The sequence below is a fragment of the Falco punctatus genome, assembly GCF_963210335.1.
Source record: "Falco punctatus genome assembly, chromosome: 11".
In the NCBI taxonomy this organism is placed as follows: domain Eukaryota; kingdom Metazoa; phylum Chordata; class Aves; order Falconiformes; family Falconidae; genus Falco; species Falco punctatus.
Genome location: NC_137591.1, coordinates 5,726,004 through 5,742,494, shown reverse-complemented (window position 1 = coordinate 5,742,494; position 16,491 = coordinate 5,726,004). Strand labels below are relative to the sequence as shown.

The window sequence follows — 16,491 nt, the reverse complement described above, 5'->3', positions numbered from 1 at the left end:
TTCTGGGACACGTTTTTGTCCCGGCCACAATTACAAAACAACAAACAACGTCTGTGGGGAAGGGTCATAAGAAGTTCAGCTTTCCTCTATTAAAACCATCTGGTGCCTATAAAAAACCCCAACGGGTTGGTTGGGATGGTTGGTAGCACCTCCTCCCCGCTGGGCTCTCCCGGGCACTGCTCGGGAGCGTGGTGGCACTCGGAGGTGCCACTGCAAGGGACAGGGCTATGTGGGGACTGGGGTCCAGCAGACACACGCCCCACTTCGCATCCCTCCGGCTGTGAAGGAGCTGCCCCAGCATCCATCTCACTTCTTATCTGAGTCACAGCCTTGCCTGTCCCCTCAGCGTCACAGGCTCTGCCAGAGCACCCCTGGCGAGCCCGTGAGGGCTGTGCTTTCTGAGCAAAATCAAGCGTCTCTGCGAGGCTGGCAAAGGACCCACCAAAGGCTTTCTCTAGGTTGGAGACACCGATGGGTCCCCCTCCAACACCAACAGGCATCGCCAAACCTGCAGGGGATGGGAACCTTTATTAAAAAAACACCAAAAAACCACCAAACAAAACAAAATGCCTAAACCTCCCCTTTGTTTCCAACAGAAATAAAAGGAGAATAAAAAAAAAGAAAAAAAGAAAAAGAGAGGAGTGCTTACAGCCAGTTCCCCGGCCTGTAACACAAAACCGCGCTGTGCTGGGAAACCTTACACCGCGCAGCATCCAGCTCGTGTACTCCTGCTCCGCCGCCTCCCGGATGCTTCCCCAAGCCCAAGCTGCCCTTGAGAGAAGCCAAGCCTCAGCCTCTGCTGAAAAGCCTCTTTGTTTGGATTCCCTTTCCAAATCAGCGTATCCTGAGATTGAACTCCCTTCCACCCCTCTGCAGGGCTTTTTAATGTTCAGATGCCTTTGGCAGCGGCCAGATTCGCCAGCAGGTTTGCGGTCCTGCAATAGCGTTCAAAACCTCGGCGCTGGGGCACGTACAGTGCTAGGAACTTTCTTCACGTTAAAGGAGGGGGGGGGGGGGGGCGGGGGGGATGAAAAAGAAAGCATTGCAGAATTACTTCAAACGATCCTTTAATCGTGAATTGTGAACAGAGGAGCTAAGTTCTCCTTAATTAAATATTAGCTTTAATCAGCCTTCAATAGCCTACATTAAGGCGCACCAGTGAGCTGGAGAAACACTTTTTTTTCCCCTCTCTTAAACCAGAATAATTGAAAGAAAACTAGACAAGGCATCAGAGAAACCCAGGCACAGGGTCTGGGCCATACACGCATCACCAAGAGGGTTCAGCTCCCACTGCTGCCATGAGTTTTCCATGCAACTTAAGTCCATCTCTCACTGCACCCAGAAATTAGCTGCGTTTTCCTGCGCCGCCCACTCTGCCTACAAGCTCAGGGGCACAAGTGTGCTACACCCACCCAGACCCTGCCACACAACGGGATCCCCCGGCTCCCTGGGCTTTGCAAACACCCCAAAATCCCTCAGTCCCACAAAGGGCAGGAGGTACGGCACTGCCGTGGCTGGACCTCTGGTCTAGCACTGACCCAGCTGAGACCCACAAATAGTACCAAGGCAGTAATTTCAGGTACCTCTTGGAGCAAGACAGGGAGATCTTGCAGCGAGGAACTGGAACATCAGTCCCAGCACCTCGCCCCAGCATCAAGGGGAAAACAAACCCTCTTCTCCGAAACCAGCCTCAGGCCCAGGACTTGAAGCAATTTCATAGGGGAAAAGTTGTTTTTCACTTCCCGTTAGCTTTTTAATTGACCTCAGCGTTGTATCTTTCTCTGTGAAAGCAAAACGCTGAGCATTTAAGCAGGTGGATTTTCAGACTGTGGACCCAATCCTGCGTTCATAAAGCAACACCCACTTTTGCAGACAACTTCAGCAAGAGCAAAAACAAAGTCCCTGTTGTTACATCCATAATCCAGATGAATCCCAAACTCTGTCCCACTTGTCTGGCTCTTAAACACGCTACGTCCCTAGATCCTGCAGCAGCTCTTCGAGTTTTAGGCACTGGAAAACTTCTTTGTGCCTATGCACATGGTGATTTATCAAAACAGGCTTCTCTCAAACACTATTGGACTTTTCCATGGGGTTGGCATTTGACAAAGATTCATACCAGCTCACTCAGAAAAATAAATGCCACAAAACTTCTCCTTTAAGGAAAAAAAAAAAACCAAAACCAAAAAAAACACCCCAAACAAAACCACCCAACCCTCCCAGCCCAATGCTTTAGAAATGCTTCCACATGCTAATCAGTCTCCTATTCAGTTCCAGACTGAATAGGACTCCAACAATGACAAAGAAATACGCTGAACCTATTCCACATTTCATCCCCTTCGCTCAAAATGTTGCTGTTACCTTGGTTTTCAGCCGCTTTGTGGGAGCTGCAGCAGAATGACAGCTGCATGCTGCTGTATGGATGGCCAAGAAACAGGAGTGCTAGACAAAAAAATATCCATCCCAGATTATGGGAAAAAATATGGAATTATTTGATGAGATAGTTACTGATGCTGCAAACTTTGATAAGAAAAACGAGACCAAAACAAAACAAAACCAACAACAACAAAACAACAACAAAAAAACCAAACAAAAAAAAAAAAACCAAACCCCAAGGCCTCTACTGAAAACACAGCCCCTTGTGCTTAGGCAGAAAAAGGATTTTTTTCTTAGTTTGGCAAGTACGAGTAGGCTAAAGCCCCCTCGAGGTGCTTCCTTTGAGAATTAGCCATTTGTTTTACGGATTATCAGCTGGCAGATGTTTCAGCGCACCTTTTCCCCTACAGCCTTAACCTGAAAAACTTCAGCTCTTTTTTTAGGAAGAGACAAGCCCGTTCCCACCGCAATGAGTATTCAGAGGTCGTTTCCCTTTTCTGCAGAACACGGCAGCATGGGAACTGAGCCAACCCAGAGAGCTTTCCCAGGAACTGAGGTGGGAAGCTCTGGGACAGGTGCACACATGTCCTGGGGACACGCTTCTGCCCCAAGCCCTGGGAGACGCAGGCTTCTCCTCCATGGCTGCACATCACTGAAGATCTGATCTCAAAAGGTATCTTGGGAGTCATGGCCCGGCAGGAGTGGCAGAAGCATGTTAGTTTGCAGCTTCACTGGAACTGTTAGGAATTAGAGGTACCTCAATAGCTCTGAAAGCCCCACTGGGCACCTGGGGTGCATCTGTACTGGGAACACCACCTTCAAAGTGTGCCCTCACCCCCACCGGTCTCCAGCTCCCTGCCCACACATGGAGGTGATGCTCCTTCATGCTCCCCGTCTCCTTAGATTAGAGATTCCCAGAGGAACCAACCTCCCCTGCGACGTGCCTGGGCAGGACCAAGGGCAGCAGGGCTCAAACCCTGGCACAGGGCTCCTCCAGGGCTTCTCCCAGACTGCAACCCACCCATTGAAGGGAGAAGCAGCTCCCCAAAAAGCAAGGGCCATCTGAGCAGTGATCAAAGAGCAGCTTCAGAAACCTGCTAACACCAAACTGATTCACAGCTATCGACTTCAAAGGAGCCTTCCAGCCTGCCATCAGCTTATCATCTATCCAAAATTACTCTGCGAGCATCATTCAGAACATAAATGCACCCAGTGTTCACTGACCAGACCTGCTTATCAGCACTTACGCCACGCTATTTTCAACCCTCCCTTTGGAAGACAACACTTTAAAGAGTGGTGGGCTTTGCAGGAAAGCCTGGGAAGCCCTCACAGCGCTTGGGGTGCAGGACCAGCTGCCACAGCCACTGCGCTGCTGCAGGGACCAGAGCAAAGACTTCCCTGTCAGCATCGGTGGGAGCGACAACCAGGGCGAGCTGAGCCTCGCAGCCAGGCTTGAAGAAAGGCCCATCACACCACCCCGAAACAAAGGCCATAAATAACTTGCTGAGCATCAAGAAGACAAGAAGTTGAGATCCCATTTGGCACTTTGGCTTTCAAATTCAGGGGCTGGACATTTTGAGGCATGCGATGATGTCTCAGTTTTGCTAAAGCATGTGCTGAATTAAGAGCAATGCCATTAATATCTGCATCCAGTGCCTGTCTGCAGTACATGCATGATTGGACACAGAGGCACTGCTGTAAAAGCTTTCAAAAATGGCTGTCATTCTCGCTAATTTACAGTAAAACCAGGTTAAAGCTAATTACAGGATGCCATGCAGCTAGTTGCTTCCTTTGCGGGACAGCAGGCTACAACCCTGACACAGCTGGGAGAAGCGAGCTCTCAGGGGGAGCATCATCTGTTTCAAGAGGGACGGCTGCCCAAAACCACTAACCAGTAACATGCACTTCTTCTGTTTAAGCTTGTGGAAGGAAGAACCACGCTGTTCTCAGCTCCTCCAGCCAGCAAAGGTGAAGTGGCTCCAAGAGGTACAGCCTGCTGCCTGCAAACACCCAAAGCAGAGGATACCTCCGTGCCACAGCTGCCTTCGGTGTTCAGGGCAAGTTCTGGGTTAGCCCAGCAATGCCAATGCAGCCTCAATCTGCTGTGTGTCTCAAGCACTGTAAGCTAAGCCCACCGGTATGTTTTATCAGAAAGGCTGGAGGCATCTCCCAAGCTTCTCTGTGTTATGGTTAACAGAGCTTTCATGTCTTTCTGGGCAAGGGATGAAAAATAATGGGAAAGTACTAGAGGATTATGAACATTCTCCACCATTTTGGTGTCACCAGCATCGTCAGACCAACTGCAGCTTCATTTGGGCTTTGGCTGGCAGCCCCAGCCTAGCCCTGTAGCTCCTGACTGAGAGCACCATATGCTCAGATAAGACAAGCTCATATATGGGTGCGAGCTACAAGCAACACTGGAACAAGAACACACGGCATAAAGAGCACAGGCATTTTCAGAGCATCAGAAGCTCCGGAATTAAATTACATGTTCTGCTTAGAATGTTTGCTTGATGCAGAGAGTTGGTTTTCAACCCTCTGTCTTCAAAACATCCAATGCATGTGAAAAACAAGCCCACTTACGTGACCAACTTGAAAGGACAGAGTTTATAGGAATTTCTGATGCTTAGAAACCCACCGGGACAAACCTAATTTTCAGACTCGTTAATACATCGTCTTGGTAACAAACCTATGCTTAAGGCAAGTTTTCCCATGCTTTGCATCAAAAGCTGATGAAGACACTTCCAAATTCCTCTTTTTTGGTGATGTTCTGCCTCCTTAGGTTTAACTTGAGGAGCAGCTCCTGCTGCATGACCCCACCACACAGCCACAGCGTGCGGCTAAGAGGCAAGAAGGGATTCTCAAGCATAACTTCCCAACAGCTGCTCCAACACCACCCCGTACACAGACACCCGACCCGTGCTAGGGAGCTTTCCACCTGCTAAAATCGTGGAGCAGGTAGTGCTTCTCCGGGGTGGATGTCATGGGAGAGAGCAAAAGCGGGACAGACAGGATGGCTTTGAAAGGGATACGAATGCCCTTTGAAGAGAGGGTCATGCTGATCCACGAGGAGATGTGAGAGGCAGCAGCAGCATCCCAGCTTGCGGTGAGCTCCCTGCCAGCCGAGGTACTTGCAAGGGCAGAGTGACGGCCGGGCGCAGGCAGGGCGCCCATGCACACAGCGCTGCAGCCTGCAGCACCCTGTCAGCCGGGGGAAGCACAGAGGGGCTGCTTTAGCCGCTGCTCTACCAGGGCCCTGCAGCCCTGCCACAACAGGGGAAAAAAAAAATAATAAAAAAGATAATCATCACCATGAAATCTATTCAGAAAACTGACTTCAGACTTTATAATTACAGAATAAGTGCTGGATTACTTTAATTCACTTTTTTTTTTTTTAAGTGTTTAATCACTCACTCGATTCTCATTTTCAAGCCTTTTTTTTCTTTTTTTTGGAAATACGGAACCTGACCTACCAAAAAAACCCCACCCCAACACAACTGCAGAAGCCAGGGCCCTAAGACTGAACAAAAAGAAAGAAAGAAAAAAAAAACCCACAACAAATGCCAACAATATGACAGCGCTTGTATTGAAAGCCCAGCTGGCATTTTGCTGCGCAGGAGGGAAAGCTGCATCTGGGGAAGGGGTTTCCCTGCTGCCCCCCCGAACACAGCCCCCCGGGATGCACAGGGCTGGGGGAAGCCGCCGTCCCAGTGCCGGCTGTGTGGATGCTGGGGTAGGAGGGTGTGCAGGCTGCTGCCTTTCCCCACGCTGCCTTCAACAGGCATGCCCTTGTTCGAGGCGCAGGCAGGCTGGGCGACCACAACGGTCCCTTCTGGATTACCATGGATGAAGCGAGGGCATTGTATGACCGAAACGGAGAGGATGGAGCCTGCTCTGCCACTGCAAGCTCGGGAGCAGAGCTGGGGCTTTTTTCCCCCCTCTTTTTAAGTCATTTCAGACATTCAGAGATACAAGCACCCTTCCTACCTCCGATGCAGGCACTAAAGAGGAGCCCTGGTTTGCAAGGCTGTGCCCGTGCAGCGCGGGCTCCCCAGCTGTGGTATGCAAACCATCTTTGGGCGGTACACGGAGGCACACGCATCTGGAGAATATACCATCAGCCTGTATCTAGACAAACAAAGCCAGACCAAAACAGCCTGAGAAAGGCATGCATATTAAATTGAGATTTAAAGGGTATAAAAATAATCTGTTTGATCTGGGAGTGATGTTTATATTATTTTCTATGCTCACTACAAACAGACAATTAAAAAAAAATGTCATCTACTGGAACTGTGATCCCATCTCCTGCCTGTCTCAGCAGCAGGTAGACAGGATTCAAAGCACTTCTGGCCATGAAGCAGTTGCACGTAATTCTGCTTTCCTGGAGCCACGTCTTCAGGCTGGCCAAACTCCACCGGCTCGGGGAAGCCAGCAGATTTATACCCCCGAGGACTCCGTCTGCCATAGGTACGGCGTTTCCCTGTTCTGCAATTAACACCTCAAGTATAATTGTCACTAATAACCTGTTCTTGATAGGTTTTTTGGTTTTCATAAAGCAAATGCAACAAAAAAAAAAAAAAGCGTCCTTTAAACACCTCCAAAATACTTCTCTCCCATCTTTTCATCCATAAGACCAGGCTCCCTTGGTCTTTCAAGAGAGGGGCAAAACTAAGGACGGGTACTGTGCTTACATGCTGACTGCTGGTCCAATAAGAAGCTTTTCAAGGCTCAGAAAAGCTCCTTTACTCCCAGCTCATCATGGGGGACAGCCGCACGACCCCACGCCAAGATGCCACCTCTGCAAACCTGCCTTTGCAAAAGCGCTTCCAGAGCGGCCGTCTTGAGATGGACCCTGCTGCCTCGCAGGGAGCTTGCTGCCACCAAAAGATCCTACAGGTATTAAAACAAGCGATACATAAACATTAATGATCAAACCCCATGTAGGGATGCTCAAAACACGATGATGACTCTTCACCCACGCAGCTTCTCACGTGTGGTGTGGACTCAGCCCTCCTCAACACAGAGAAGACACAGCATGGAGAAGACAACACCAAGGCGCTGGGACTGCCCAGCTGGTTTAGTACAGTCAGATCTTGTTGTCCCTTGCCGAAAATAAGAAATGGTTGGGTCAGGAGTTTCTTCAGGAGCGTATGGAAAGATGTTACCTACACGACAAGTGAGCCCTGCACAGCAGGGTAGGCTGAAAAATAATAATAATAATAAAAAAACAACCCCAACCCAAACAAAGCAAAGTTGCTTAGCTCATCAAATTCAACTTTACAGCATCCAAATAACTCTAACCTCATCCCTCATCTTTAATTCCTCCCACTCCTTACGCTTAAATGACAACGCCAGGCCTGTTTGTGCCAATTTTTGTGACGGAGCGACAGGGCCCCCGGTGGAACTCAAACCTTTTTTTGCTTCTGAAAGCTGGACGGTGACACAGTTTTCCGCACAGAAGAGGAAAGTTAAGAGTAATCTAAATTGTTAGCCCAAATTATAAGATTATATCCCCACTTACATAAACATGTCAAGGTCCTGCTAGTGTAAATATTTACTTTGAAAGTTCATTTTAGCATCAAGCTCACTACAGAAGAGGAGATGCCAAATGTGTGAGAAAGCTAAAGAGATATTAAGGTCGTAAGAGGGCTATCCATCTGCTGCTTCAAAAATCTCCCAAAGGCAGTAAAATTTGTGTTGTACAACTGGGATTGACAGAAGAGAGAAAATTAAATTAGAGACAGAAAATAAGGCAGGCAGTAAATTATGTGCAGTTTACATCTCACCAGCCTGAAACATCTGCTCCCATAAACCCAGTTTCCAGGAGCCTAGGAAGCAGGTATGCCGGATCAAATCCCTCTATTTTATAGCACAAGCAGGACTTTTTGGAAGCTGTTCTACCTGCACAAGCTGCACAAATACAAGCTACCGAAGACCCTCATTTGCCCCGTCGGCCTCGCTGACATAACCTTCCCCTCTTCCCAGATTAAACGCTCGACTTAGTGCCCGTCAGCAGAGCACAGGTGGCTGCACACAGTTTGCTAGAACGCGGGGAGTCCCTGGCAAGGGGAAAAATGCAGGCCCGAGAGGCATAAATTTAACCCTACATGTCACATCTGTGGGGCCAGGCTCCAAAGCATCCCACCTCAAGGGCCAGGAGGCTTTTCCCCACCTGGCCCAGGTCTCCTGCAGGAAGGTGGTGGCTGGTTGTGGCAGCACTGTGCAGTGCTGCATCTGGGCAGCAAAACCCATGGGGGGCCTGCCCTGGCCAGGGCCACACCAGTCCCCCCCAGTAACAGCTCTACGCTTTGGGCAGGAGGCACAAGAAACTCCTGACAAAGGCAAGGGGCTGTAGTTGCGCTGAGGACGATCAGATGAAGGTGGAGTGAGGTGCTCCCATCACACCTCCCATTCTGCTGCTCAGAGAGCTCCTTACAGCTCTACAATGTGAAGACACCGACTGGCTTAATGGGGGCAACTTCAGCCCCCCCTGGCCGAGTTCCTCAATCACATTTTCAGATGTGTCGCGGTGACCAGTGAGACAGGGACAGGGCAGCGGGGTCTCTTCCACACCACCAAGCTCGCCTGCAGTCCTAACAATTTCAGGAAGCATCTTCTAATTCTCTAAACAGAGCCCTCCCGAGAGGAGGAAGCAGATGGAGAAAGTTATTTTCCCCCCTTGGATGACCTGCTTTAATAAATGCACACTCAGTTCTTTTCTGCCTCTTTTGCAGAGTTAAGCACCGACATGAAATTTCTGGGAAGATCACAGTGCTGGTGAGGAAACCTCTTGTTCATGCAAGAAACCAGGGATTTGTCAGTGCCAAGTGCACTCAGTAGAGGAGGGGGGGATTCAAAAATATTCAGCTCCCTGCCAACCCAAGATGGAAATGCAGGAGAAACTGGGGGTCTGGTTCAGCAGATCTTCATCCAATCTACTCCACCAGCAACATGCTTCTGCCAACAGCTCCAGGACTTCACTTCGCTCCCCACAATCACCAAGAAACAAAGATACAAATCTTCCTGTTATGCATTTACTATCAAGATAATCATTGTACTTAACGATGAAAGACAAAAGTGGATCTTTCTAACCCCTTGCACCAAATTAAAGCTGAAGGAAGCTCCTGATAGCTCTGCTTTACTTATTCTGACTTTCTTAGATGTTTATGATGATTGTCTTCTGGGTAATTTGTTTAAATTTGTATGTAAACAAAGAAGGATTTGTACACATCTACCACCTCACAGAGAGCTGACGTGTGTCATCTTCGGAAGATATTTCAGCCATAGTTTATTCTTTTCATTTTCCCCCCATAGAAAACCGACTCTAGTCGGAACTATGGTAGTACCTGCAGTAGAAGCCAATGCAGCATCACAGACCTCTGCAAATCAAATGACCAGTTTTAATATTCCCTCAAGTGGTCCTCAAATGAGAAAAAGCCTTCTGTTTCCCTGCTACTCTGAATGTCTTTGGGCAGGCGCTCAAGAGGCGTAACTCAGTTTAACTGCACTGGAGGCCATTGGCCATGTGCCTGCATGCACCAGCAGAAGACCTCTGCTGGGTACCGCCACCTTAAAACAAGTCATTTACCCAGTTCTGGTTTTCATTACCTTACAGAAGACTCTTTTTTACTAAATGTGTAAATACCCATCAACTTGTGTCTGTCCAAATTTCTCTTACAGGCTTTAGCTACAGCATCTTCTCTACACCTTCAAAGTGTTTCAGTTTGGGGTTTTTTGTTGGTTTTTTTTTTTTTTTACAAGGTTAGGAAGGAAGAAAACGGGAATTAAACGCTTGGAAACTATAAGCTCTTAGTCTTCCCTGGGAAAAGGCAGAGGGATGAGCAAGCCAAGCCTCCTGCAAGTGGGGCAGCTGGCTTTCACAGCAACTCATGCCCAGTCATCCCCTCGCAGATCCGATACTACTGGTCTGGGTGTATTTGAAAAGCCCTTCCCCAAACACACATCATGTGCTACCCATCACATAATCACCTCCCTTACCACGTCCCACCCATGCTCTTCACCTGCCGGTGATCAGCCAGACCTAAACTTTTCTTCTGCTGTTGAATTTATGCTCTTACTTTTAAATGTTCCTCACACTAAAAAAAAAAACCCAAACCCAAACAAAACACCAAACCAGCTAACTCTGGTGTTTACTTTCTGATTTCCACCTGTAGTAACGTGAAACAAAGCAACAATCACAGTTTTTGCTGTATCACATTACTCCCCGATAACAATACCTTCCAGTGATGCTTGATAAGTTCTGTTTACCCAAACTATCAAAAGTAGAATAACACATGTCAACTAATTGTTTTTTTGTTTAGGACCCTTAGCCCAGAGAAGGGGAAGAAAAACCCTTTACCCATTCAAACGGCACTCACTCATGCCAGAAACGCCTTAAGAAAACTTGTGTAAATAAAAGTTTAAAAGTTCTGACTCCTAGGAGCTGTTTTACTAGGAATCCAACCTTCTGTTTAAATAAGTGAGGTAAGTCAAGCTAGTTATGTTTCTACTTATGCTGGTTTCTTATATGGGCTATCAAGTATTTTTATTTTTTCCAGATACAAGATGAAGCTTTCTGCACCAGCCTCTATTCTTGTGGGAATATAAAGAGAAAACCACGCCTCTCCTCTTAATGTATTAGTGCCCCATAATATACACCAGATGATCAATAAACTACATAAAAATTAAATCAAACTGACAGTCTTCAAAAAATGGGCTCTAAGCAGAAACAATTCTTTTAAAGACTGTGGTGTCTGGAGTATTAAACTCACGTGCTGCCGTGTTATTAATCTCTTTGTTGGGAGCCGGTTGGTTTCCCCTGCCCGTGCCTGTCGATGTGACAGGGAGCATCACAGCGCAGCGGCCGCACGGCCCGGCACCGCACGGCCCGGCACCGCACGGCCCGGCACCGCACGGCCCGGCACCGCACGGCCCGGCACCGCACGCAGGGCTGCTCCGGAGAGGGCCTGCTGACAGTTCCCCTCCGTGCCACACCGCTCCCAAAGCCAAGCGGGCTAGCAACGCCGGAGCTCTGCCAGCCACCACGGGATGCCTGCGAGCACTCCAAAGCCAACTCTGAAAGCGCCGAGTTCAGCGGCCGGTGCCGGGCGCAGGACCGGGGGGGGGGGGGGGGGGGGGCGGCACAAATTAACAAGGGGGCCCGGGTTCCTACGGATTTGGGCAATTAGCAACCCCCCCACCCCGGGCAGCCCCGGCTGCCGCAGCCGTGGAGCGTTGCCTCCACCTGGAGCTGGCCGCGGCACTGGCGAGGGGCGGCCGGGGGCACGGCCCCAGCCCCCCGGGGCTGCTCGCCCTGCCGCAGCGCCCGGCCGCGTCGCCGAGCACGGCAACGAGTAAATCGGGGGGGCTGGGGGGGTGCGCCCACCTCCCCCACGGCAGCTGGCCGCCCCCCGCCCCGAGCGCCCCGCGGAGAGCCCGGCCGGCCGGCCCGCTCCCCCCGCCGGCCGCCCCGCTCCGCTTTTGTTCGGGAAGCGGCGCGGCTGAGCGCTGCCGGCCCTCCCGCCCGACAGAGCCCGGGGGGGGGGGGGGCGGGGAGGGGGTCCCGCTGGGGAGGGGGCGGTGGGAAGGGGCGCGGAGCCCCCGCGGCTGCTCACCCATGACGAGGCAGAGGAAGTCGAGGCAGATGAGCAGGGCTTTCTTGCTGCTGCTCTTGGCCGGGTTGTTGTTCAGCGCCGGGCTGCCCCCATTCTTGCTCTCCGGCGGGATCGCCTTATCGTACTTGTAGCTCTGCATTATCGGGGGCGAGCGCCCGAGCCGTGCCGAGCCGCGCCGGGCCGCGCCGAGCCGGGCCGGGCTCACACGCGGTGCGCCGGGGAGGTGCTGCCCGCGCTGCCGGAGCCGCTCCCGGCCTCTCCGGTGGGGCGCGGGAGGCGAAAGGCAGGCGGGTGGGTCTTCTCCCCCTCCACGGGGGAAAAAAAAAAAAAAAAAAAAAAGGCAAAACAAAACCAAAACAAGCACAAAACCACCAGCGAAGGAGGGGCGGGAGGGAAGGGGGAGCGAGGGATAAGTTTGCGGGTGTCCCAAGGCGGTGGAAAAGTCCTGGAGGAAAAGCCGGGGGGAGGGATAAAAATATATATGTATCACGGTCTCAGTACGCGGGGGGCGGGGGGGGGAGAAGGCGCGGAGCGAAGAGCCGGGCGATGCCGAGTCCCGGGGGCAGGTGGGCTCCGGTGGGCTCCGCGCTCGGCTCCGCGCTCTGCTCCGCGCTGCGCTGGGGGCTCCCGCCGCGCCCGCCCCGGCCGCTCTGGGAGCCACCGGCTTGTTTCTGCACTTTTATTTCGCGAGGTCCTTTCCACCCCTTAGGAAAAAAAAAAAAAAAAAAAAAAAGAAGGGGGAAAAAAAATCAGTCACTTCGCCTCGGATGGGATATCCAAGTAAGCACAGCCCCTTTCCTGCATCTGACATTTTACATAGATAATTAACTCCATATTTTTTTCCTGAGGGAAGTTAAAAAAAAAAAAAAAAAAAAAAAAAAAAACAACAGTCAGGAACTAAAGTTTTTAGGCAGCCCAGAAGGAGGGAGCCTCTAGCGTTCGCACACCGAAGAGGAGCGCGGCGGAGGGAGGGCGGGGGGAGGCAGGGCTGCAGGGCTCCAGAGAGGTGCTAACGGCAGAGAACAGGAAAAACTCACTTTAAACCTTTTTCTCCCAGTTTTCCCTCCTGCCCCCAGCTCTGCTCCACGTGCCGGGCCAGTTGTGAGGGGCCGCGGTGCGGGCGGTACCCCCGGGCCTGGCAGACCCCAGCGGGGCCACGCCACGGGGATGGCTTTGGCCATGCCACCCACCCTGGGTACCACCACCCGCCCTGGGTACCACCGCCCACCCTGGGTACCACCACCTGCCCGCACCAGCCATGCCACCTTCATCAAGGGAGCATTCACAGAGCGTTCGGTGCTGGGTGAGGGATCATTTTGTAGGTTAATCGTCCCTTTGGTCTAATTAAAATGACCAAGGAAGTACAGGCAGGTTTCCCAGGAGCCCTGGCGGGGGATGCTAGCAGCTCCGAGGAGGGTGGCTGGGGGTGCAGGCAGTGGGATCAGCACATGCTTCCCAAGGAGACAGCTCCGGACAGTACCTAACCACTTTTCTTCTTTATTTTTGGTCTCGCATCTGACCTCAGCCTTCCATCTGTGTGCTGGCAAACCGCTGCCGGGCCGAACCCTGTGCCGAGGCGCAGATCCTGCCGTGTCCCCAGCGTCTCCCTGCCTGCAGAGGCAGGGGGGGCAGGTAGAACCCCTCAGCAAGGACATGCTTCCCTGCTGCTTTTTGCAGAGCTGCAGACTACAACCCGAGCACCAGAGATTGTGCCCCGGCAAGGGCAGGTTTTCCAGGAATCTGTTTAGACACATACCTGGGCATATTGGGGCCAGCCTGGGAGGAAGAAAGCAAAGTGGCTGTTTTCATATTTTACTTTTATATGTGCGGTGTAAAAAGAAAGGGGAAAACAGACCTTGAACTTTCCTCTGGCTCCTTCATCACGCCTCAGTGACACGCACTCAGGTGCCATCTCCCCCCTCACTCCTGAGGAGATGGCTCTCTTTGCCTGTTACTGCCCCACAGCATGAGAACAAAACCATCAGCTTTGGCCCGAAATGGTGCCCTGTGGTGACAGTCACCCACCCGGGTGCCTCTGGAGGACACGTCTCAAGGTCTCACTCTCTTTCCCCTGATTGCGGCAGAGGTGCGGGTGCCTAATTTAGGCTCCTCGGATGCCTGGAGCAAGCGGAAAGAATCTTCACGTGGGAATTCTCCCCCAGCCAGGGGGGGCAGCCCCTCGCCAGCTGTGGGCACGATGCCCAGCCCGCTCGCCGCCTCCACTGCGGGGCCAAGCAACCACCCTTCAGAGCCTGGCCCTGGTGCGAGGAGCCCACGGCTTTCAGCAGCCGACTTCAGCCTCCCCACATCCCCAGATCTGCTGATTGAAAATGATCCCTACTGAAATTCCCTGGGTTAAATTAAATTTTGCATTTAAAGCAAGAAAATAATAATAATAAAAAAAAATTACAAAAAGAGACTTGTCACTGTAACAGCAAATAGAAAAGAAGAGCCTTTCTTGTACTTAAAGAGAAATTGAAATTACAGTTTCAAATTTGCATGTACAAGAGCCCTCAGGCTACTAATGTTTGCATTTTCATAACAAAAAGATTGTACTGTTAATTGATGCAAGCCAGAGCACACAAATAACTCTGAATCTTGGACAATTTCTTAAGGGAGCAACCCCTACAATTGCTCGGTTCACACTTGACAATGGGTAAGTCAGCAGCACCAAAAAGCAGCTTCTGTACCCTTGTCAATAACGTGCAAGAGATTCGTTGGTAATAATTAATTGTTTATTCATAAATGCAATTATGGAATTCACCATGCAGCAGCTATCCTTTTAGGGCTCAGCTTTTCCTTTCAGGCTCTAAATTCCCACTACAGACTGAGGTTTTCCTTTATACAGATTAACTGAACCAACTGAGTTTGTGTTACCAGTGAATTTTGCCCCACATTTTTGGAGACCGACTGATCTCACATTTTCACCACCCTCCCATCTCAGCCGGATCAGATCTCTGCTGAACAAGGAATGCACCACTGATATCGTCTATGGGAAGATAAAACATCTGCAGTAATACTCGTTCTTGCTCAGATTTAAACATTAACTGGGATATTTCAGAAGCCAACAATATTAAAACAGGAATTGTGTTTCACTCTTTCTGTCATGTCATTACAAGGGAATAAGCTCTGCAAGAGTACTCCTAGGATAGAAAAAGGGGCAGGAACTGGATGCTGCCCCTTGTACCTTCATATCTGTGGGACACGACTACATGGAAACCTGCTCATTACATGGTGATAATGTAAAACTGAGAGAAGCTCTTCCTCATTCAACATGACGAGTCATCATGATCCAGGCCAAAGGGTATTGCTTTTGTCAAAAAAAGAAAAAACAAAAACAAACCACCACCAAAAAAAACACTAAAAAAAGTTCCTGTTTTAATTTTTTTCTCTATCATCTGTAGAGGTCTGTGGCCAAGGGGGACAATAGAGTCTGGTTTGGCAAAAAAAGAAGCCTGTCAAGAGCTCTTGTTCTCACCTGGAACACAGGGTGGGTTTGGGGAGACAGCGGGGAAGGGAGGCAGCTCCAGTTTCTGCTCTGAGGTTCATGGAAGTAGTTTATCCCACACACTATTTAATGTAAAATCACTATTTGTTGAAATGGGGAGTGGATCTATAGACTGCCCTTACACTCCTGCTTACCCCATCACTCTTCTTGGCCCGGCACAACTTTAATTAGCCCCTACGATGTGTTTCATTAGGCCACATTGCCGCTGGGCGAGCAGCCCTGCCCCTTCGCCAGCGCGGACCCTGCTCCCGGGGCTGCTCTGCGGTCAGGCAGGATGCGGCCCCGGCACTCGCGCCTGCTCCGCTTGCAAGTGAGAGAATCTCTCCTGCTCCTCCTGATGTGCTGCAAACACGGATGGTGTTGCAGAGCAGTTTGCTGTCTAAAGCGTGCACGGCTGGACGTGCATTTTGCTGCACAGCCCACCACCAAACCACTGCTGCCCGCTCGGACCTACTGTGGGGTTTTATACAGGAGCCCCACTTGGCTTTTCCACCATGGAGAGAATTTGGCAGCCACTCTTCTGGAGAAGGGACATGTGGTGGGGAAGGACCAGGCCCTGCCTATTGTATTTCTTGGAGCTATAAATGACCGCGTCTATAGCGATCCTAAAATAAGAAAGTGAGCTGTGTCCAGTCTCCTGATTGTTATCCGTACGTTATCTGAGATTGTTCCCCACCAAATGGGGAAACGGGAGCAAAGTTACGTGCTGTGCATCAGATGGCCTAAACTGGAGTCGTGAGAGCAGAAGACCAGTAAAATTCTGGGAAGTCCAAAGCTGAACCACCACTACCCTGCTTAAGACTATTTTTAGCACCAGCAGCTGCTGCTGGAGAAAACACCATGAGAGGGGCTGTGAGTCGCGGGGAGGGGGCTGGGGGCACTGCCAAGCCCACCCCAAGGAAGGAGGAGGTTAAGGGCAGTAGAGGTGCCATGTCCCCTGCCTACTTTCATGTGCTGGCCACCTTCACCGGTGCCAGGTCATCCAACCTGCGCAAT

General features: G+C 50.7%; 2 protein-coding genes across 2 annotated transcripts in view; both read right to left on the bottom strand.

The window, feature by feature from the left end:
* Positions 1-15,705, bottom strand: part of PLPP3 (phospholipid phosphatase 3) — a 48,266-nt gene extending 32,561 nt beyond the window's left edge. The window contains exon 1 of the mRNA XM_080406425.1: positions 11,988-15,705. Coding sequence (XP_080262551.1) covers positions 11,988-12,126 — 139 coding nt within the window. The 5' untranslated portion in view covers positions 12,127-15,705. The remainder of the gene's footprint in view (positions 1-11,987) is intronic.
* FYB2 (FYN binding protein 2) overlaps positions 1-16,491 on the bottom strand; it is a 525,108-nt gene that overhangs the window by 426,673 nt on the left and 81,944 nt on the right. The gene's annotated exons all lie outside the window — the stretch shown is intronic.